The 23,809-nt window shown below is 38.1% G+C and overlaps 1 protein-coding gene across 2 annotated transcripts in view; it reads right to left on the bottom strand.

Moving 5' to 3' along the window:
- Nucleotides 1-1,412: 1,412 nt before the first annotated feature.
- CUNH1orf198 (chromosome unknown C1orf198 homolog) overlaps nucleotides 1,413-23,809 on the bottom strand; it is a 25,886-nt gene continuing 3,489 nt past the window's right edge. For both annotated transcript variants that reach the window (XM_085315498.1, XM_085315497.1), the window contains exons 2-4: nucleotides 15,459-15,509; nucleotides 5,665-6,216; nucleotides 1,413-3,847 (exon numbers count right to left, since the gene is read on the bottom strand). In XM_085315498.1, the coding sequence (XP_085171624.1) occupies nucleotides 3,791-3,847; nucleotides 5,665-6,216; nucleotides 15,459-15,509 (660 nt within the window). In that variant the 3' untranslated portion in view covers nucleotides 1,413-3,790. The remainder of the gene's footprint in view (nucleotides 3,848-5,664; nucleotides 6,217-15,458; nucleotides 15,510-23,809) is intronic.

The raw sequence follows: 23,809 nt of genomic DNA on the forward strand, positions 1-23,809 counted from the left end.
CTGTTGAGAACTATCACGCATGYCTGGCTTACTGATTCAGTAAGGGCTTTCATTCGCATTACATTAACTCACAAGTTACGGGTTTTTCCTCAGATATGCACTCATAATTCTYTCTCGATTCTGCTGGGTTTGCACTGTACAGAAACAGATACATACTGTTTCAARCAGGTCATGGGCAAACTTGGACAGCAAAGTTCAGGGGACAGTCTGTGAATAATGCCTACAAAGTCATATTTTGTATCTCAGGCATGTGAGTTCTTTGCAGGATGGTGTTGCTGTACAATGACCAGAACTCTGCCTACTGGACGCTCCTACAATACCCACAAAAGCGACCTCAAGGACAGCTCTAAACTATCTGCCTTCCTGATCCATTCTCAGCAACTATGACAGAAGTCACCAATAAATAAATTGACCAGCATCCTTAGGCAGATAGCCACAGGAACTTTTCTACCCTGTGTTTAGATGCCTTCATTCATTTATCAGACTGCTGACTCTAATTGTATAGCCCAGTTGCAAGATTTTGTCTTTAAGAGCCACAAATATCAAAGTAAAATTAAAATGCACATCTTCAGSTTGGATTAAAGATGGCTTTTAGAAATTCAGACAGAGCTTAAAACAAGACTGAAGTAAACTATATGCAGGAAAAGATCCTAACTACAGCTGGAGTATCACTTATTAGAAAGCTAGATTCTTCCTAAAATATATTATAGTTGTTGATAGAAATTCAGCTCAAATATAAAACAAATTGAGTTGTTTTTCAAAATACATTTCTGAAAAAGATGGATGCAGGCATGCAATACAAGAACTATCCCTACAGCTGCATGCTGAACTCTTTCATGCAGCAAGTTCTCAGAGTATCAAACAAAAAGCAGAAAGTGAGACTACCTAGCAGCCTCTAATAGCATCTTCCCTTCTGTGACACGCTTTTAAAATTTTTATGTAACCATCAACTGACAGCAAAACTGTGTGTGAAATTCTGCTGTTGGTAGTTCTGTTCATTTGCATTAAGTATAGTTTTCGTGCTGTCCTGCAATATTGTTCCAGATACTGCTTTAGTTCATTGGGGTGGGAGGAAGAAGGGAGAGAAAAAAGAGCATGATAGTTAGGTTTTTGTCCACTACAGTGAGGTAAAAATAGGTAATAATCTTCATAAAGTTCCAAATCTTGTCCTGTCTCAAGCTATTAGACGAAAGGATACTTGCCCAAACACTCTCACATAACAGTTTGAAAAAACAGTTGCAATGTAGAGAATTGATTTTTCTTTTTCCCTAATCTGAAAAAACTCAGTTCCTAGTTCTAAAGTGGATCAGTCTTGACTACCTCTCTGGCAAATTCAAGATGCATCAAACAACTGCAGCAGTAGTGAGGAAAGCAGAGTGTAAGTGCCAATGAACAGAAGCAGGACAAATGCCTTGCATGTTCTATTTAAAGTGACTTTATTAAAACATTGTTAATATAAAATGTGACCAAATACAATTGTTCTGTAAGAATGTTTAATAAAAACATATGAAAGAAGGAGGAGCATCAACTTTTGTCAAAGCACAGGAAAAACCTACAAGGATAAGTAAAAAGTTCTGCAGCATGTTCTACCAGCTGGTCCCAATGTGTATTAGGGTAGAGTCAGCAATGGAAGAGAAAGACAGCCCAGGTTCTTCAAGAAGCTTTAATGTGTTTAGTAGAGATTTAAAAGAACACTCCTCAAGAGTAAGAGATTTTGCTTTAAGAGCTACAAATACCAAAGTAAGGTTAGAATGCACATCTTTAGGTTGGATTTAAAACTTCTGAATAGCTGAATGTATAGAAAATTAGATTCATTTGTAACCGTAAAACCCAAGGTTAGCAATTGTCAGCTTTGAAAAGAAGGTGCAAGTCAGTACTAACTATACACCTAAAGAATTTTTGCTAAAACTGATTTAAGCTGTATTAATGCTGAATGCCTGTAACAAATCCTAAAAAGGTCAGCTAGGAGACAATATCAATGAATTACAGTAGTTTGTACATCCCAGCAAGGATGTAAAGAAGCTTTTAGAATTCCATAAATAAGGCTATGCAATGACCTAAACTCTGTGGCTTCCCCTCTTTAGCTAAGAAACCTTTTAAGAAAACACTTACTATAAAAAAAAATGGAGGGATTTTTTGTTTTGTTTTGTTTTCCAGCTTACAGCTTTTTTCCTTGATCAAGAAACAAGGTTTAGTGCTCTATCAGCATGCTTGTTCAAAGTGAGCAGTACACCAATTTGARGCAAGGCTTTTCCAGGACTTTAAGACTCTTCCTGTAACAGRCTTGTATTATGCAGAAGAAAGTCCYGCAACATCCAATTCTGCACATTGAACTGCCATTGGCAGTTAACCAAATGTCAAATGCTAATGCATGAGAAGCCTGGCACAATTATGGTCTAGTAGAGGGTGACCTTCTTATAGCTTTGGCTTGAACCCATTAGACCCATTTAGAGCCCTGGATTTTGCCTTCTACCTCAAACAAATGCTATGGGACTATTGCTGAGGTAAAGGGACAGGTCAAACCTTTGGCATTGGAGCAGACCATTCACTGGTTGTGCGTCGGGGGAATTAAGGCTTCAAGGTGAGGTAAACACAGTGAGAGTCAGTGTGTAAATCATGCTGCATTTCAGACATGGCAGATTCAAATGACATCTAGTCTTGTTCTCTACATTTAAAACACCAAGCAAAGATCATTCAAAAGTAGAACTAGAGACAAGCCTGCTGGGGGCCACCCGGAGATGCTACTTTGCATCTCAGAAACAAATGTAACCCACACCCTGAACACTGAAGAGAATATACCCACAAGGAGAAAAAGCACCAAAGTTGATGAGTCCTTGAGTCAATAAGCTGCTTAAAAACAAAAACAAAAAAACACAAAGAAGCCTTATACTGCTACCACCTGCCATGAACATAGTGGTTTCCTGAAACAAAGGTAGTCTACATGCCAGCAATTGCCAATGCTGCACTTCCAGCACTACTATTATGAAAAGTACGTTATAGCAAGGAGGCAGTGAAATCGTTAGGCTTATGTTCCCTGAAGATGGTTTCTTGCATCCATTAGGGTTTTCCTCCCCCCCCCTTTTTTTTTGTTTTGTTTTGTTTTGTTTTTTTCCCTCCTCTTCAGTCTTTAATCCAAACACCAGAAACACTCCYCCGCTCTGCCCTGGGTCACTTTCCTACACTCTTCTGACTATTTTATCAGCTACGTAGCATACACAGTGCTTCTTTGGATCTGTCATTTTGGCAATGCCTTTGTCCTCTTCAGAAGAGGAGTGTTTGCAAGTAAGTGATACAAAAATTACGCTCAAACTAAATGAAATACAGATATTAATGCAACCCTTCTGTATGCTTATTTTTCACACCTTTTTTGCTAGTTATTTAAAATACAGAATTACTTGTTTATCTGGAACCATTGCATGTTCTGTGCTATTATTTGCTAGCAAGATTTCAATTGAAAATAGCAACTTGTTCCTGTAGGTTCCATTTCAAGGATGGAGAGTCTTATCTGTTTATCTTTAATATATATATAGCAACTTCCTCCATCTTCTCAATACAGTTACTACAAAAAAAATTTTAACAGATATTTTTAAAAAATCCAAATGAGACCACACTTCTATCATTGTTTAAAAACCAAAAATGCATCTGGTATTACAAAAGTTTATACAAAGGCAACATTTAAGATTTTGAAAGTTACTTCTAGAAAAAGACACAGATGCTAGTAAATTAACATACAAGGAGAAAATGCGCCACTCCTTCCCCAAAATTAGTTTAAACTATTTTGAAGCATCTTTTACCAGTTGTCTAGAAAGTCAAAGCCAGTCTTCAAGATAACATTGCTTGTATTACTCTGCAAGAGAAAAAAAAATGTTGAAGGCATAATTATTAATTATGTATTATAAATTCAGAACATAAATTGCCTATCTAAAAAAGAAAGCTTAAAATATTGTCTGCAAATATTTCAAATTCTTCACCTTGTCTAGGACACCAAAAAATACTAGACATGGAGAAATACTCGTAACAACTGAAACAAGGCAACTCCAGGTAAAAACAAAACTCTTGTAGTGGTCTGCAGGCAAAAGGTTCTTCATTCCCTTGGAATAACCCATGAAGATCCACTTTTAGAATGGAGTGGGAATTGCACTAAATCAAACAAACTACCTGTTAGAATGAGTCAGTTTTCAGAAAATTACATCTCTCAAACTTTGTTAACAAAGTATTTACTTAGCTATCAAGAACATGCTCATTCCTGCAGCACTTAACTTTTAGCCAAGACATTTGAGGTGATCTTAATGTCCAGGAAGACCAAGTGTCTGGACTCTCTTCCCAGAAAAGGGGGCAAATTCCTCTGTACTACCTTCCCCCYCATACTACTTTCTGCATAAAAGGGGAATAAAAAAAAACCCCAACCACCAAGCGAAGAAAAAAACCACAGGCTTTTCAAACTATTTCAATTAGCTAGAAAATGTTCATGCCAGAACTAAAACTGCAACAAATGATTCATTTGTAGGTAATTATGCCAATACCTTTACCTACAAATTAAGTAACTAAGTACTACAGGTCTAATTTGCCTCAATACTGTTAAAGAAGCTTAATTTCTTAGCTTAAAAAAAAAAATCAATCTAGGGCTCCAAATACTGAAATGGTTTAAGTAATATTTACCTGTAAGTGTTAGCATTTACATCACTGTCAAGTTTTTAACCTCAGACTGCACCTTCCTGCCTGTACACCRTATGATTTGGAATTTAAACAATCACTGGTGTGAAAATAAAGGAATTTTTTWAAAAAAGTCATCACACCACTATGCAACATGTTAGACTGTACAGTAATATACCAGGCTTATGCCAGAATGTAATGCCACAGATTCCAAATATAACTGCAAAACTTTTGTTTAGAGAACTACTTCTCTACTTAGACTTCATATCTCTTCTTTTTTTTTCCCTGTCATACCCTGCTGTTCCCTACTTTTTCTTCACAGATCAGCATATGCATTTCAAATAGCTCCAATGGCTATTGAGCTACTTAAGATTATCTTTTTGTTTTTGTTGCTGCTGTTTATAACAAAAATGAGAAGGCTAATTCTGGAAGCTCGTTCCATTTCCATTTTAGACTTTAAAAGAAAACATATTTGAAAGCAGGCCAGCTGCTTGGGAGAAAGCACTGAAAGTGGCTGTTGGGCTACTGCTTTAAAAAGCTGAGAAACTAGTTTACAATTCACTGCTAGGCTGACTATGCCCATCAAAGAGGTATCCTGATTCTAGTTTATCTTCTTTTCAAGTTTAGCTTTTCGCAAAAAGTGTTTTGTTACTTCATGAGAAAAAATCTTTAATTCTTATTTGATATGTTAAGCTCTCTACCCTAAACTTTTAAACGGCTTAGTGTCAACAAAACACTGGATGCCCAAACAGCATTGCTGCTATTATCTTTCAATGATGCCTTTATCCTACAAACATTACTATACTGAAAAAATACTTGATAGGAAGAGACAGTGAGAGCTAACATGTTGATTAAATAGACTCCTCTAAGTCTTCTGGGTAAAAAGCCAGCAAACTCAGCTATAGCAGCTTAATGCTTTTGAGAATCCCCAGTATACCAGAGTGACCTTTTCAGATTTTAATGTGCTATATATTCTTTAAATTTAAGAATAGTGGATTTAGCAGTCCTTACCTGTGCAGGAATTTGTGGATCTGTAAGTATACCACCATCAGCACCTTCACTGGTTGTCCTAGCAGTTGCCAGGTCCCGTGGTGTGTCAGGAAGAAAGAAGTCATCTAGAGAASTAGAAGGGAGTTGACTGGGTCGAGGTTTTTCCCATTCTAGAGATGCAGAAGGTAGATTAGGGGTGACAAACTTCTCTGGTTTAGTTGTGCTGGGCTTCTCTGCTTTTGCCATCTCCTTTGGAGTAGACTCTTGTCTGTAGAAAGAGGGAAGGGATTTCTCTCCTTTTTCCATAGACTTGATCTGACTGGGGGTCAGTGACTGGAACTCAGATTTGTCTCCTTCAAACTTTGACCGCTCTGCATTTATCTTCCAAAAAGAGGACTCCTCTTCCTTTCTGGATGCTATTAGCCCGTCAGAGCCAGGGGTCTTATTAGCCTGAGAAGGTTTAGGAACTTGGACACCAGGTGCTGCTTTAACTGYCTGCCTCTGTTCATTTTGCAAGTGYGTACCACTTTGTTCTTGTATGGACAGAGATGCAACACTAAACTCCATCTGACTCTGTTCAGATTTAAAGAAAAATAGTATTTGAAATACCTTCACAAAGAAACATTTTGAACTTCTGATCTGCATGCTCATAGGTAACACCTTTTCCAATAACCAGACAATTCCCAAACAGCAGATGCCACAGCAAAATTGACTTATTTTCTCCATAAATATCTACCTTCCTAGTTACATATATACCTTTATTATATTTGTACATTTAAAAAACTGCAAGTGAATAAATACAAATATAAAACTGCAAGTGAATGCAAGAGTCCTAGACCTACTGTAGACTAGTCAACTGGAGGGAAAGTATATTTGAGTTATACAGTGCCATTCAAGATGGCAGTGCATGGCACAGCACTAAAATATTAGAATAGATGTGGATGCATTTAGAAGGCTATAAATCTTACACATGATAGGATTAAGCAAAAAAGCTTTATAGTGTAGTTGAATAGGTAGTCTTCAATTATGGACTTTGAAATAGTGGGCTATGTATTACAATTCCAACTAATTTCAAGATAAAGAAATGGATATAATGGATATAGGATATAATGGATATATATAAACAAGTAGTTTTTACAGTTATGCCTAATGCCCCTCTGAAAGAAAGAAACAACTCTAGCAGGAACAGTTCTATACTTCTTCGAGGTATGGGGTTTTTTTGCTTGCAATGAGGATTGCTGTACTCACTTCTTAGAAACAACACTGGGTCAAGGAAATAAGTGACCACAGCTAAAGCATAAGACAGATTTTGTAAAAGCCGCCCAAAAGTGACTAGCACTTCAGGAAGCACATTTGTGCAAAAAAAAAGGCTTTTATGCCAATTTGAGGAACACAAAAACAACACTGTATTCAGGAAAACAGCACCATAGTAAGTGCCAGAAAGGAACATCATCACATCTAATATTTTGTTTGGGAGGGGGGAGGGAGAAATACTACAAAAAAAAAATACATTTAAGTTAGAGCTTCTGTGTTGCCACTCAGGGCTTGACTAGTTTTGAAAAAGCACGGAGGACTATTTCAAATGCTAGCTTTTCTACAAGCTAGTAATAGTTACTTTTAAATGTCATTACAAATTTTGTGATCCAGTTCTACTTCATTACCTCGTCTTTCTTGAATAAAGTTCAACAGCGTCTACTAACTTAAGTATAGAAGAAGTCCCAACTGCATTACATTTTCATTAGAGGTGTCTGATCCCAAATTCTACATTATTTATATGTTAAATTCAAAGGGACTTYAGACCTAGCAGTTCTTGCACATCTATTATTTAGTACTCAGATACTTCTCAAAGAGCAAATGTTAACTCAGTAACTGATTATTTATAAAACAAGTTTGTTTTGAATAAATGGGCAGCTGGCTACACAACTGATTCATGGACTGTCATGAAATTTTTAAAGCATTATAAACTTGGGAAWATACCTAATGCTATCTAGGCAAGGAAGGATGCTGCCCTGCGTTTTTAAGAGGGTATACTGTGTTATCAAAGGATGCAGAACATAAGCTGTAAGTAATTATGGCTCTGCTAGACTAAGGCAATTAAACGGATACACACAGCTTCACCAAATATCTCAACTCCCCCCCCCCCAAATAAGAACAGAATTTGAGCACTAAAAACAACAACAAAACACTTCTTTTTCCCTTGAAATCATGAACAAGTTCAGAGCAGGAGATTTTTCTTTAGATAAATTCTGCATTAACAAGCTAAGAAATGGTGTTGAAGATTATTGACAGTGACAGCCATTCCCTATATTAAAATATACAGATTTATTTCTCTAAGCTCACTTGGCAATGCTATCAAAGAGATTTACCATGCTGAAGTTAAGATGCTTTAAGACTTTAGAACTGAAAAAATCCCAGCTTAAAAAAAATTATTATATACACACACACACTCATCTATATCTATCTATCTATGTATGTATAAAACAGACAAGTATTTCCCCAATATAGAAGGGGAAGAAAGAATAAGATCATTTATAAGGAATTTATGCACTTGGAAAACAAAAGTACCTCATATGCAGAAATTAAAACACTACTACTTTCTATCCTAACGTCTTTCTTCTATTGACCATCCTAACACTAGAGATGGCAATAGCAAATGCTGTCACAGCAGCAGCAGTTAGTTTCACTGAAATGATTTTTTCCCATCCCAGCTCAAGAGAGAGAGGATACAAGCGGCAAAGGGATGATGGGACCAAATACTAATGGAATAGCATCAGAAACAAAATCTGAGGCTAAATGTTAATGGAAGGGAAAGCAGGGGTCTGTTAGAACAAAAATTAGGGGAATTAAAAAAAAATCCATAAAACCCAACAAGATGACTGCCTTTCAACGGCAACAAGACAAACAAACAAAGTTATGCCTCATGGAAAATTCTTGTGCCGTGCAGCAAAAGCCACTTCCTGATGTCATGTTTTCAGTTCTTTCACTCAGATCCAAATGTCAATTTAGAGGTCTGGTCTGAAAGCAGCAAATTGTTTCTAGTGCCAGCATGAGTGGCACTGCAGCACAACTTCAGGCAGTTATACCCTTTCCAATCTACCTGTCAAGACATATTTGAGAAGTTACACTTGTTGTCCTTACAGAGTGGATACCTTGGGCTACAGAGGGGAGCTCCATACATTTTTGTATTCCCAGAGGATTGTGGATGAAGCAGTCATCCTAACCCCCAACTGATCTTTTGGAATAACATACCAAAATAGGACTGTAGTTTGAATAGCTGAAGCATTCCGATTAAAAAAAAAAAAAAAAAAAAAAAAAAAAAAAGAACACCCACACACATATACCAGACACACACCTAGAACGAGAATTTTAGTTTGAAAAGGAGAAATATCTGCTCTTCATTTTGGGTATAGCTTCTGTATATTTCCTTGCAGTTCTTGGAAACGTTCATGTTTTATTTGAGAAAATGTCTTTGAATATTCAAGAAATCAATTTGCAATATAGCTGATCCATCTAAACTARATCTACTTCATCTAGTTTTTAAATGAAGAGTTTGACTAAAAGATTAGGCCATCTCCAACAATCTATTCAGTGCAAGAAAAAAGATAAAATAAAATGAATAAAAGGAAGATGTAAAAATAGAGCAAACAGGCAGAACAAACCTAAAGTCTCCATTTTTTTTAGTCCTCCTCTTCTGGTCCCAAACCACTGCAGAGGTTAAAACAAAGATGAGCCTAGGTCTTGGCTCACCTCTCTAACAAATAAAATAGATGTAACATTCAAATTGTAGTTTTTAAAAGTTGTTTGAAGAACTCCATATTTCCTTAAAAATACCATACTAAGTAAGGTATTTATGAAATTTTATTWATTGGACTTAAAGTTTAGACCTAGTTTAAGTCTTAAGGGAGTGGTAATACAACAAATCATAATACCGTCTGTATTATGTATTATCTGCATCACTATCTATTCATGGCAAACAATGTATTGTAAAATAGAGACACCACAGACTAAGAACCTAATGATTTAATAATGTATGAAATCAGGTCTCAGTTCATAAGCTCTGTACTAAAAACAAGATGACCACAAACAACCTAGGAACTTTTTTTAAGCATCTTATTCACTCATCAGGAATGTGTAGTATTTTACTAAACAGACAAGCAAGCACAGACAACACAAATTGTTTTACTTGGCAGCCTCAAAAATCTAAACTGTTGAGACAAAGACTGTAGAAACACTGTCAAAGACAGCTTGTTTTAAGCATAGCCTGATATATGCAGAGGTAACGAAGCCGAGTTAAAAAAGATTTAGAAGATGACTTTGGTTTGCCAAATGGACAAAAGCAAAATAAATACGGGACCCAACGTAGCTGTAGTTTTTTCTTAGTTTCCTATGCACACAGCGATCTTGAGAAGAATCAGGAAGAAATCCCTAGGTGAGCAGGGACTAAYTGCAAGAACAATATTAGAGCAGACTCCTCAAAACAACAAACTAATTTTGGTCACATACAATGATGGCGAAGAGACTCAAAACATGTAGCTTCAAAGGAAGTTTAATGATTTACTATTTTGTGATATGAACAACAGTCTAGGTCTAGACCCAAGTTTGTCACTCTTATTGGTTATCTGGAGCAAATTCATATTGTCTGTATCTGGTATGTACATGGTTTTATGCTCAAAAACTGTTATCCACAGAGTGATGCAGGCAATTGCATCTGTGGCCAAGAACATCTGGCCATGGAGATTAAAAGTAAACCTTGAACACCAGTATTATTGCCGTAATGTATAATGTATTTGTTTTGCTCAAGAACTGGTAGTCAACAGTAGTCTGACAGCAATATTTTTAAGATATCTCTAGTGTAGATCAAAAAGGATGAGGAAAACAACCTGAGGCATCACTTTTCTTTTCTTCCAAGGAAGCACTGCTATTTATGCCATTTGATAAAAATAATATGGAATTACAGTTTGTAACAAATAATTCTACTATCATGCTGTTAAGGAAGTAGGAAAAGATTTTGCTTCTGCCACTATATATATATATATTTATATATTTTTAATATATATATATATATATATATATATAGTGTATATATATAGTGTGTGTACATATATACACTAAATGACTTGTGCAGAGAATAATATTGAAGACTATCTTATAGTTTTAGCCCCTGGATATAGGGAATACGGTCTGCAGACAATGTCTTCAAGTACAATGTGATTTGGCTATCTTTCTTTATAATATTTTTTGGCTGGGATTAGATCATTCTGTAGAAACAGAAATAGGGAGGCAAGATCCAGAGTACTGAATGGGATTTAAGCATGAAGTGCTTTTTTTATCCCTCCACCTCCTTTTTTAAACACACTTGGAAGGCTTCACTTTTCAAAGAACATCTGAGTGCCTGTTACAAATAGAAGAGAGGTGAAGCAAGAAAAACAAGGTACCACGGACTCTAAGCATACCTTCACAACTGCGTTACCTGTAGCAAGACCAACATACTTTTAGATGTAAATGCATCAATTTTAAAGATTTTGGAATAGAACTTGTTTTAATTAATAGCAGGAATTGGAAATAGACTCCAATTTATTTCCTCTCTGCTCTGTGTGTTCAGTGTGTTAACTGAGGTTGCAGATTGAAGTTATGGTATTTTCTGTCCCTTAAGTTAATTAAAAACCACCACAAAGTTCTGAGTTCAGGAAGAGTTACGAAGAAATTAAATTTGCACAAACAGGCATGATCTTTGTTTTCCATTTAGATCTTGAGGAAGATCTCTTGTGTCGAGTGTCACTGAATTTTTAGTTCAAACAAACCAAAAAAACTTCAAAGGCTAAACTTGGCCAAAACGTCAGCTTTCATCTCACTTAAATCTGAAGCCACAAATAGAGTGCCCTAAATTCACAAACCTGGCCTTAACTCCAGTTAAACAACATAACCTACATTTCAAGATGAACTSTATTTACCAGAGCACTACCCATGAACCAAATCACTCCATCCAAGTCAATCACTAGTTAAAGTATAAGCTTACTTGCAGTGACATGAGAACTTGTTGCTTTCCTAATAGTTTTAAGAAGTTCTACAGTTTTCTATTTAAAATATTAAGTCTTTCAAATACTGTCTAACAGCTAGCTCAACAATTTACATTGTATTTCTACTTTGTTTGAGTGTTTGAAAGTAGAGGTAGGACAAGAATTTTRAAGTAAACACCCATCGAATAGCTAAAAATTGTGAGTTATCTGTGTGTTTGCCACATTCTGAACTACTTAATCCTTATCTCCTATTTGTACTTAAAATAAGAATACAGAAAGTTTTTTTTAATTAAGAACTTTTAACACACAATTCTCTGGTAAGTTTGACAGCCATGGAATTAGGGAATTCATTGCACTAGTTACTGTGAAGTAGTATCTCTTAGCATTACAAATGTTTCTAATTCAGTTTGTCTCCTAATTTTTCATCAGTAGTAAGGCTCCTTTACAGCTATGGCCATCAGAATAAATTGTCCTAATGATAACCCACAAGTATAATGGGGATTTTTGATAGGGATTAGTGTTCTTTGAAAGATACCTATAGTGAGTACACAGTTTACATCTATGTAAGGATTATCAAGTCACCTGAAAAACAGATCKTTAAGTTCCTTGGGATCAAGGAATTAAAAAAAAAAAGAAAGAAAAAAAAATGTATTTGTGCATTTCAGTAAGTGGCCTAACATCCACAGGAAGTGTGTTCCACAGGAAGTGTGTACCACAGGTTTCTAAAAAARGGACTGTACTTTGTTTTTTGAGTATACTTAAATACGGATTAAGGTATCTGTTTCAGTAAACTCCATGCTATTATCTGCAAGAACTCCTCAGTTTAGGGAAGGGAGGGTTGTTTTTTTTAAATAACCAGAAGAACATAAAGAAATCTAGCAGTGCATTCATATGGTTCTTAAACTTTCCAAATCATTATCTACAGAAGATGCAATGACTCATATTTTTAAAATCAGTACCATATTACTTCCACTGGAACCAACAACGTTGTCATTGTTCATAGCTGAGAGAGGCTCTAATATGTAGTGAGCACACCCTCCTCTCCTCTCTAGCCTTCTGACTAGCCTCTTAGCTTTCCTAAAGTAAGTCGCAGGCAAATATATTGCTATTTTATAGTTTTCTTACAGTCTGAATAATTAAAAGTCAAACCTATTGCTTTTACTGTTTTGAATCTTTACTTTCTCCTTCTCTGTAAAAGTAGAGACCTTAAGTGTCACATTCTCTTCCTTAGGTAAGCCAAAGCACATTCATATGAAGCAGCAAAATAATGAAGGAACTCCTTTATAACAGCAATAATGCACACAAAAAAAAGAAAAACACCCCACAATTCTGCACGGAAGAGTTATCAGGGAAAAAAAAAACATGAAAAGAATAACCTGCTATGAGGCAGAGCTAATGAGAGCCTGACAGTTTCAAATAACAGAGGGAACCGAGCTGGCTCGCAACGTGCTGAGCATGTATTATAAGGTATCAACTTTAATAAACAAGCCCACTCTAGTGCTCTTCATTGTTTCCCCAAACTGGACTGACTGGTTGCATACAAAGTATTCTCGCCCAACAAATCATGGAGAAACTGCATTTCAGTATCACCTTATTAAAGTACTGCTTAGGGAAGAGATGAAAGAACAAGCATGGAACAAGATATAAACCTTAAGAATGAGAAGAGTCAGCAGTTAAAGAATTTGGYTGCAAGATGACCGTAACAATGGGAGACGCTGGGGAAACCCACCCAAACCAGTTAACCCACCCCCTGTAAGGCCAGACAAAATGGATTCTCTGAAGGTTTACACAAGGAAAGGTGATTCAGGTTTTCACTCCACAGCTGAAGTACAGCTGTTCTCTCTGGTCAGCAAAGAGTAAGTGGGGAGGAGAAAAGCACACCTTGATTAGCTGAAGCAAGCAATTATTACCAGAGTAACTCCCCCTCTCCACCTCACTTTTCTGGAGCAGTCCTAGGATTGATTCTATATCATTCTGCAATCCTCCATCCATTAAAGAAAAACATGAAACTGGAGCAGTTCATCTGGGGACACTAGSAGGATGGTAAAAATATTCTTAATCAGCAAGAGATAACCCACAATTCRGGCAGGAGAAAACTTCACTAGACATGCAAGCCTTTAGAAGAAAAGGCCACTAGCAGTTAAAGTCCATTTGACTGCAGATGTATCACATCATGGATCACTAGTTAGACAGTGTAGTGTATTACCAGAAGAATTATCTCCAGGAAGTTTAAGTATTCAGAAGTTATTAAATCATATAAAGGTGGAGCTTAGATACACGATTACAGCTGCAGCATTCCCAAGACCAAGTTTTGGTTTTGCACCAAGAAGTATGGGAGATAGCTATGGTAACTTAGCCAACTCCAACACGTGATTTAGTTCACCTTATTGCCAGAGTTCCATACTCTTCTCACGACTATTCTCTTCTTGACAGCTGCACTCAAGTACACCCACACTGAAAGCCTCTCTAGTATTATACTAAAACCAGTGGCTTCTTCTATCAGTCCTGATTAACAAAATGGGAGGGCATGACTTAGCCTGAAGARGCTGTCAAGCCCAGCTATGTACCCAGTCCCTCCACTACTCCATTGGTACCTGAACTACCACAGCTTATAGGAGTTTTAAGGCAAATCAGGATTAGCAATAGTTGCTTCCAACTGCTGCACTGTATGCTGCACAGATCCAGGAGTCAAGGTCAAGCTATGGGTTAATCGGCATCAGCCCAGTGCAACTGGGGTACACAGGCAATGACCTTGAGCACAAAAGGCTGACAACATTCATGGTTGGGTCGACTGGATTAAGTCACTATTCACTGACATTTCCAGATAATTACTTTGCATTAGGCCTAGATTATATTCATAAGATTACACATGATATCTACATAGTTCAAGGGCAAAAAATGAAAAATAATTTAAAAAAGCAGCTTTCTCTGGCAGATAAAGTCAAAAACCAGAAGTCAAACGGTGATTAATATTCCTACTTGAGAGAGGCATTGAGTTCTGGTTTTGTYTCCATGTTTTCTTTGACAAGAAGAATTATATTTGATTCATCACCAAAGCATGGTACAATTCTGTTTCCTCATATCACAGTTTCACAAAAGTGGGGAATTCTGCCTTTGTTTTAGTTTCTCGAGAATTGCATTGTAAGCGATGCTTTAACAAAACATCAGAGAGAGTATAGCAGAAAAAAAAAATAGGAAGAAACAAACACCTCACAGAAAAGCAAATAATTTTTGAAGCTGCTGCTCTTTGGAAAGGAAACAATACAATGCTTCTAGCATAGGCCACATTTAGCAAGTTTCATTACAGTCTAGTACATAACAAGATGAAGTGTAAGATAGGCTTTAAAAAATAAATAAATAAAAAATCCAAGGGAGTTTCTAGATACCTGTACCTTTCTCATCCCATCCCCCAACTACTTCATCCTGACTTCAGAAGTGAAATTCAATTATGCTTATATAATACTTGCTATGCATTTTCAAGATTGAACTTCCTTTCCTCACTAAACACAGAAAACTGTTTAAAAAGCTTACAGTGAAAAGTATTTATTTTGGAGCAAACCAGTTTTACATCTGCATGCGGTGTCAGAACACTGGTCCATAAAGTACCTTTTGTGTTTCTGTTGATAAAAATTAAAGTACACCAGCCAACTTGCATTTGCAATATGGTCAGTTTACAAGGTGCTCATAGAATAAAGGTGACATTAATGTATCAAATCTCAAAATGAAGGTAATATAGAAGTACAAGGAACAGAACCAAATGACAAAACAACACTAAAAATAGAACGTCTGCATATTTACCTTTGTTTCCCAGGAGAAGGGAGCTGAGTGTTCATCTTGCCAAGTTATGTCCTGAAATGAAATTGAAGAATGACTCTAAAAATCAAAAAAGCAGCCCAGTTTGCTCAGAAGCATTATACAGATGAAATTATGTTCCACGGCTGAAAGCATAACTGCCACCATGAACTAGTTAACAAGTGATAGCACTACTTAAAGTGTAATCACTAACATATATAAGACTGACAGAAAGTAAGTTCTCCATGAGGAGTATTACCAATTAGTACTATAGATTAATCTATAAAATATACRAAGGCTTAATCTAGTGTAAACCTCCTGAAACAGTTTCTCTGCAAATAACTTTGAAATGTATTTTATTTCCAATTTTCTACTACAGCCACACACACAGGGATAGAATTAACTACTGCAGGGTCCTTAGGGAAATAAAGTCCTATTTCCTCCCCTGMGCAGCCTGAGAGGCTATGTGGAACTAGGCAGTTACATGACAGCAAAGCAGCTGCACATCTATCAGTCCAAGTCACAGCTGGACTTGATGAGATGCATCATGATGCACTTTAATGATCAGTCTGAAACAAGAATGCCAGGCTGTTAAGAACAAAATAATGTTAAGAGTAAAATTGCAATCCAAATCCAAGCAGTACCATTTTGGGAATGCACTGCCAAGTACCACAGCTGACCAGTGGTTCCATACTGCAGAAGAACAGTCAGGAGTCTGACAGACGTGCACATATTTTTGTTGTCTGCTGTTTTTAAAAGATTACTGCATTTCACCTTTATTACTAACAGAGAGCCAGTATCAGTAATAAAAAAATCCTTTGCAACTTTTAAAGAAGCGATTTTTCTGAAAATAATCCCAATTTGAGAAATTCTTTTCTTATATGGCACATACATAATCTTTTCTTGTATGGCATGCCCTCCAGAAACACATGTAACTCACACCTAGAATTAAGAAGTTTTAAAAAAGGTTATTGCCCATGTGTTGTTCAAGGCTTGCAACAAAATGAGTGCATTTTTAATTCTAGTAATGGATGAGACCTATTTGTATATAGGGCATTCATGCTGGTAGAGGTATGACATTGCTCTTGCCTTCACAGTAAATCCGATGAGAAAGTGATGAATGGAAGGACAAAAGCCTGAAGTAATCACGCACAGGGAAGGAGACGACAGGACAAAACCTGGAGTGTTTGTTTCATGCTCCTGCATTTAAAGTAAGTACAGAACTAGACTATATTTTAAGCAAACTATGGGCATAGGAACCTCCAAAATTACCATGACTGCCCTTCTCTTTCTATTTTTCACCTCTGTATAGGACATTTCTCAGAGATATCCGATAGCATTCTCCTCATCTGCCATCTCTTATTTCATCCCAGGCAGATTTTATTTTTTTTTGGCCAAAGGCTATGAAATCACATTTAAAAGTACCTGAAACCAGCTCCTAAACATGAAAGATATTAATCTCAGACTAGCACTTATCTGCGAGACTGCTATAAATACACATAGGGTTTTTAAGCAGCAAAGTCTTTTTAGCATGAGAGTGATCCCACACTCCTGTCTGGAGATATAAAGACAATAGTTCATCTGCCTAACTCTTTACTGGTCAAGACCTAGTATCTAACGCAAGGAGAGATAAAAATACTTCTGAAACCAGAAGAACTAGGCAGATCAGAGACTGTCTAAAATTATAAGCCTGAGTTCTGTTGGATCACGTTCTGACCAGAAAGGAAGCATGACAACGGAAGGCGTAACACTAGGTTCTCTCATTGCTAGGAAACAGATACTCAGATTTATTACTATTTAAGGGAAACCAAGTGAGTAAAGTCTGCCTTTTAATGGCTGTTCTAACATCTATCAGTATTTGCACTGTGCAGCACTGCTGACCCCATGGGAATGTCATAACTTAGTGGGATATCTTACAGCAGGTGAGCTGTGTAATTATTTCAAAATCGCTTTAGGACAGTATTCTTTACATCTCAAATCCATGGGATTTGCACCCCATTTCTAAAGCATCCACAAGAGGAATCACAGTCAAGGAGGAAACAGAGACTGGAACTCATCACTCAGCAAGCCCAACCACCACATTAACTCTCACAAACTTGAGGCAGGACTATAATCCTTCTGTCTACCTGGGGTYTGCATGAATTAGTACACAACTAACCACAGCAATAGAGAACAGAAGTGAAGTCCAGCAAAGAGTGCAACACTCTTATGTGCTGTCACATAGCTGTAAAGCTCCAGACATGGCAGCACAGCTGTCAGTTGATTTTACCTAAGCAGTTTAAACAGAGTTCTGACTTGTTGTCAGCAGGCTCTGGCTGACTCATCTGCTACAGCAGCAGAGAGAGCTTCTCATTGTTCTCAAGGAGCACTTGATGGAGAGCACGGGAAAAGCTGATCCCATCAATAAACTGGGACAGATTACAGGTCAGCTAGCTGTATGGGTATGGTTAGTTTAAATGAGCTGTTATTGACCCTCAGACATGGTGCTGCAATCTTGCATTGGTAACAAGCAGGCCACAYTAAAAGCCCAAATACTCCTTGTAGAGTGAAGACTGTAATACAGATCCATTTACAGGACATGCAAAAGAGCCATGAACCAGTTTTAAATTTGAAGCTGAGCAAGCTTGTTAGCATATAACCTCAATATCCAGCTTAGGTGGACAAAATGGTCCTAAAACAAATTAATGATAATTATTCCCCCAAAAATGGAAGTAGCAGGCATTAGTTACATAATAGCAGATCCCTGAAAGAGAAGCAGCATAGATTTTTCTTCTTCAAAGCATGATTCATCATATCACAGGAAATATGCCACAGGAACCCTCAGAGTCAGTAGTTCTGATGAGTTTTGCCCAGGTTCAGGATCCAGGGGATCTAGCAATTTGTTTTGCAGGACATGTTTCAAGGATACAGCACTTCAGAGAGTTAATGAGTCTCATTATTGGAAGTTTATTTGAAGCTAAAACCAAGCAGACAATCATAAGGTTCTGTCCACTGTCAGGGAAAGGAAGTTTGTGGCTTCCATATCTTATACCTTCATGCAGAAAGCGTGGAGGGGAYCAAGCAAGCAGAACAATGCTGTGCAATGGTTTCCTGTCTGATGCACCCAGTTCATGTTTATTACCAGCAAAATCTGCAGTATTTCAGAGAGAGAACTGTTTTCTGTACAACAAACATTCTCATATGCTTGAAAAAACTAGGAGAAAAAGGCAAAAACTACTTCAAAAATCACGAGAAGTGAATTATGAGTGGAAATTTTAGAGAAAAAAAAACCTTTGAGGCTGCTTGTCATCCACATGGATTAGAAGAGATCCATATCTGATCAGCTTTTGTTTTCAGCACACAAAGCTTTCTTCCAGAAAGAAGGCGAATGAATAAACTTTTCTCCACCAGTTTTAAAGAATTGATTTAAAAGAAACTGTGCCTCATGCAGTATATTTCATAGGGGAAAGGRGTTAAAAAAAACAGAAAAGCCTTGCAGTCCATAAAACCATCAACAAACAGGTTCCCAGGCTCACAAATGCATCTTAAGAGCATTATCAGAACAGGACTTTGCTGGTGATTGCAATTTAACTGTACTCAAAAGGTACAGCGTTCTTCATTTCTTTCAAAAGCACAGATCTTAAACAGGACAAGTACAAAGGTTCTTGCTATACTGAAAACTTGCTGCTTTAAAGCCTTTTAAAGAAGGAGATAAAAGGGTTAATCCTTGACAGTGAGCTTGACGACAAATTTCTTAAGGCTAAGCAAAAGAAATACTGTATGTACCTTCAGGTAAATAAGCAAAGCTTCCCTATTAAATGGTGATGGACAAACCTAACTGAACTCTTCCAGTTGCCCTTCTTCCACACAAACTGTTTAAGACTAAGTTACATGGCGTTACCATTAACAAAAAAGTTTAGTTATATGACATCCACCTCTTTGAGCTGTTCACTGCCTCTCAAATATTTAATATCCCTTAAAAATACCAGAGAATAAATAAATAAAGTCAGACCTTAATTCTGTGAGTTTGTCAGGCACATCTGGATTAAGAAGAATGGTAGTGAGAAAAGGCACTGAATTAGTTATGATATAAATAGTTTAACTATCTTCTACCAAATGAAATGAAGAGAATCCAGAGGTATCAACTAGCATCAGATCAGATGCTAAACAAAAGTGAACTATTACAGAGATCAAAAAGACAGTTGCCTCTCTCACACTGCTTTTTTTCCAACTACTTTCCTAAAAGATGGCTCATACTTTATAGCATATTTCAAAGATAACTCATTCACATTACATTTATATTTCTTCAAATTCTATTTCCAGATTTCTCTCTACTCAGTTAACTCCATTTTCTATACCTATGAATGTTAGGTTTAAATGGAGAAATACCAACGTTTGGAGGCTTATTGGGAAAGAGAAAGTTCCTCTTGAAGGCTGCAGCCTGCCAAAAGCCCTCAGCCAGAAGGCCTAGACTGTCTGGACACATGCARTAACAGTGAAGCAACAGTCTCCTGCTGCTAGACCCATATGCAGATAAGTCATTTAAGCTTCAGCAAACTGGAAGACAAAGATTCTTTCATGAGGGGTTTAACACTTAGCTTAAATGACCCTATTAGCCTGGAAGAGATTAAAATATATACATAGCCTAGGCCACGTGATATAAAAACTGAGCAAGATAGAGAGAAGAGATGCTGGGTTTTCCCAGGAGTCAGTGTCAGAGAGTAACAAGGTTCATACTCTCGTCAAGTGGGGCAGATACTACCCATTACAGTGATTTAGTCTCGAGCTTGTCTTAATTCAGAAGTCTTACCTGACATTGCAATGCTAATGGTGGGCACGTAACTGCCTGTTTTTTGTAGTTACGTGCATCCTCACCACGGGAGCACAGTGGACAAAGGTAGACACTCATCACTGTGCTTCGTGGTATAGAAACACTGCTCAGGGAATCAGAGAGCTTGATTCCCGTGTTTCTACTTCTTTCATAGAACTTTGTGACTTCTTAAAATACCCTCATTTATTCATGCAACTTTTTACTCTGCCATCTCACTGTCAAATGTAGATCTTGTTCAACTTTGKAGTCCTGGCACCTACCTTCTTTAGGAATTGCATCACAATTCTGTGTTTACATAGCTTCAGCTGTTAGCTTAGGGACTGGCAACGCTGCAACGAGGATGAGATAACCAAGAAGAGGAACAGTAACACTCAGTTACTTAACGTATTTGCAGAGTCACGCATGGTGCTGCAGCCATTCTACACCTGCAAAACAACTGGATCATGAAACAAATCTGGATGACATGAGGGGCCACAGAAGGCTCATCTAGTTTTGTCATAACCTTTCAGCACAGATAACAMACTGAAAGGCACTTTGAAAATATAATAGATGCTTATGCTTCAGAAACTTAGTCCTGGGCTGAAATTTCAAGGAATCAGCTTGGTATTAGACAAGTTGTATGGGGAAGGGTGGAAGAAGAATCAGGAATCCCAGAGCCTGGAGATGAGAGAGAAAGTCTAGAGAAAATAAGATTTTCCTTTAGTTGAGGAGAATCAGGTTAGAGATCTTTTAGGCATACCTGACATCCACAAATCCATGGGCCCAGATGGGATGCACCCACAAGTACCAAGAGAGCCAGCAGATGTTCATGCTAGGCTACTCTCCATCATCTTTGAAAGGTCATGGAGAACTGGAGAGGTGCCTGAGGACTGGAAAAAAGCCAATGTCACTCCAGTCTTCGAAAAGCGCAAGGAGGAGGACCCAGGAAACTACAGGTTGGTCAGCCTCACCTTCATCCCTGGAAAGGTGATGGAACAGCTCATTCTGGATGTCATCTCCAGACATATGGAGGAGAAGAAGGTGATCAGGAGCAGCCAGCATGGATTCACCAAGGGGAAATCACACTTAACCAACCTGATGGAATGACTGACAGCATTCTTATAAGAGTGACAGAGCACTGGAACAGGCTGACCAGAGAGGTTATGGAGTCTCCTTCTCTGGAGATCTTCAAGGACTGCCTGGATGCAACCCTGTCTAATATGCTCTAGGTGATCCTGCTGAGCAGGGGGCTTGGACTAGATGATATCCAGAGGTCCCTTCCAACCTTACCAATTCTGTGATTCTGTAGAAATTCTGGGTAGATGAGGGGGGAGCAGGGGATGTTGTCTACCTTGACTTCAGCAAGGCTTTTGACAGCATCTCCCAAAGCATTCTCTTAGCTCAGGAAGTGTGGGCTAGACGAGTGGGCAGTGAGGTGGATTGAGAACTGGTTGAAAGGCAGAGCTCAGAGGGTTGTGATCAATGGTGCAGAGCCTAATTGGAGGCTTGTAGCTACTGGAGTTCCCCAAAGGTCAGTACTGGGTCTAGTCTTGTTCAACTTATTCATCAATGACCGAGATGAAGGGACAGAGTGCCAGATAATATCAAACTGGGAGGAGGAGCTGATACATCTGAGGGTGTGCCATCACTGAGAGACTTGGACAGGCTGGAGAATTGGGCAGAGAGGAACCTCATGAGATTCAACAAGGGCAAGTGCAGGGTCCTGCACCTAGGGAGAAATAACACAATGCACCTCTACAGGCTGGGGGCTGACCTGCTAGAAAGCAGCTCTGCAGAGAAGAACCTGGGAGTTTTGGTGGACAACAAGTTGACCATGAGCCAGCAATGTGCCCTTGTGGCCAGGAAGGCCAGTAGTATCCTGGAGTACATTAGGAAGAGTGTTGCCAGCAGGTCAACGGAGGTGATCCTGCTGCTCTGCTCAGCCCTGGTGAAGCCACATCTCGAGTACTGCATCTGTTTCTGGGCTCCCTAGTACAGGAGAGAGATGAAGCTACTGGAGAGAGTCCAGAATAGGACTACAAAGACGATCAGAGGACTGGAGCATCTGGCCTATGATGAACGGCAGTGAGAGTTGGGCCTGTTTAGCCTGGAGAAGAGAAGTCTGAGAGGGGATCTTATCAATGTCTACAAATACCTTAAAGGAGAGTGTCAAGGGGATGGGGTCAGACTCTTTTCAGTGATGCCAAGTGACAGGACATGAGACAACAGGCACAAACTGAAACATAGGAAGTTCCACCTGAATATGAGGAAGAACTTCTTTCTTGTGAAGGAGACAGAGCACTGGAACAAGTTACTCAGAGAGGTTGTGGGGTCTCCTTCTCTGGAGATAATCAAAACCTACCTGGAGGTATTCCTGTCTAACATGCTCTAGGTGACCCTGCTTGCGCAGGAGGGTTGGACTAGATGATCTCCAGAGGTCTCTTCCAACCTAAACCATTCTGTGATTCTGAGAAAGAAGGAAACAATTGCCCAAAGATATGAGACCATTAAATACAACCTCTGTATCAGCTTGTGAAAGTGGTCACATACATGAAAGTACACTGAAATTATAAAAGTTCTGGCCTGGTAAAAAAAATCAACATTTTCAATATTTATCCTCATTTTGCCTTCTCTCAAGTCCTCCAGAGTATATGGGGGGGGGGGGGAAGAGAGATTGACTTTTCATGCTTATGGAAGCACAACTACATCACTACAGATTTTAGCATTATTTGACATGGAAGATGAGCAACACTTCTGTTATTGGAAATTCAGAACTTTTGGAGCAGGCGCCAGCCAGCAAGAACACTGCCAGACCAGCATACTCACACTGTAAAGGTTGTGGAATCAGTTAGCGATTTTTGGTATACAGGCTACTCTTTCTTAGCTCATGATACCCTACACTGAGATAAATAGACAGTAGCCAGAACCAGTCTAATTTATCTCTGAGCAAGTGCTAGGTGACTGTGGTATATGCAACAGTTATGTCTTGTGAAGACTGCAGAAGCATGACTATTAACAGTTACCTAAACTTCAAAGTGATCTGGCATTAAAAAAAAGGAGGGAGAGAACCTTCTTCACATGCCAGCTCTTTTGAGGGAAACCTAGATGATGAATTAATCAACACAAAATATGCCAGCTACTTTTTATTAGTCTAAGAACACTGACAGTGGTACCAAATTAGCAAATTTACATTCTGGCTCTGGGCATATACTGTAAGATTATGCAAGAGCACTGAAGAGGGACAGATCCAGTGTTCCCCATGTGCCTCCCTCACTTTTGACTTTACTTAGCTCTCCCCAAAAGTACTGTTGTAATCTTTTGGAAAAAGCTGTAGTTTCAGTTGCTTCATAAAACACAATAGAACTGTCAGCTGGATATGGAACTAACTGATACATGTAAGTTTCTTCTTGTATGCAAATAATGACTGACATGAAGCTGCATTGACTTACAGGTACAGAAGCATTTCATTTGTTTCTGCCTAGAGCAGTAATAAACAGTAAGCTAATGAAATCACAGAAGATGAGAATTAGATTCTTTATATGAAATGCCTCCTGCTAGGGACCTTTGC

The sequence above is a fragment of the Rhea americana genome, unplaced genomic scaffold, assembly GCF_003343005.1.
Source record: "Rhea americana isolate MKP2758 unplaced genomic scaffold, rheAme1 scaffold_43, whole genome shotgun sequence".
Lineage (NCBI taxonomy): Eukaryota > Metazoa > Chordata > Aves > Rheiformes > Rheidae > Rhea > Rhea americana.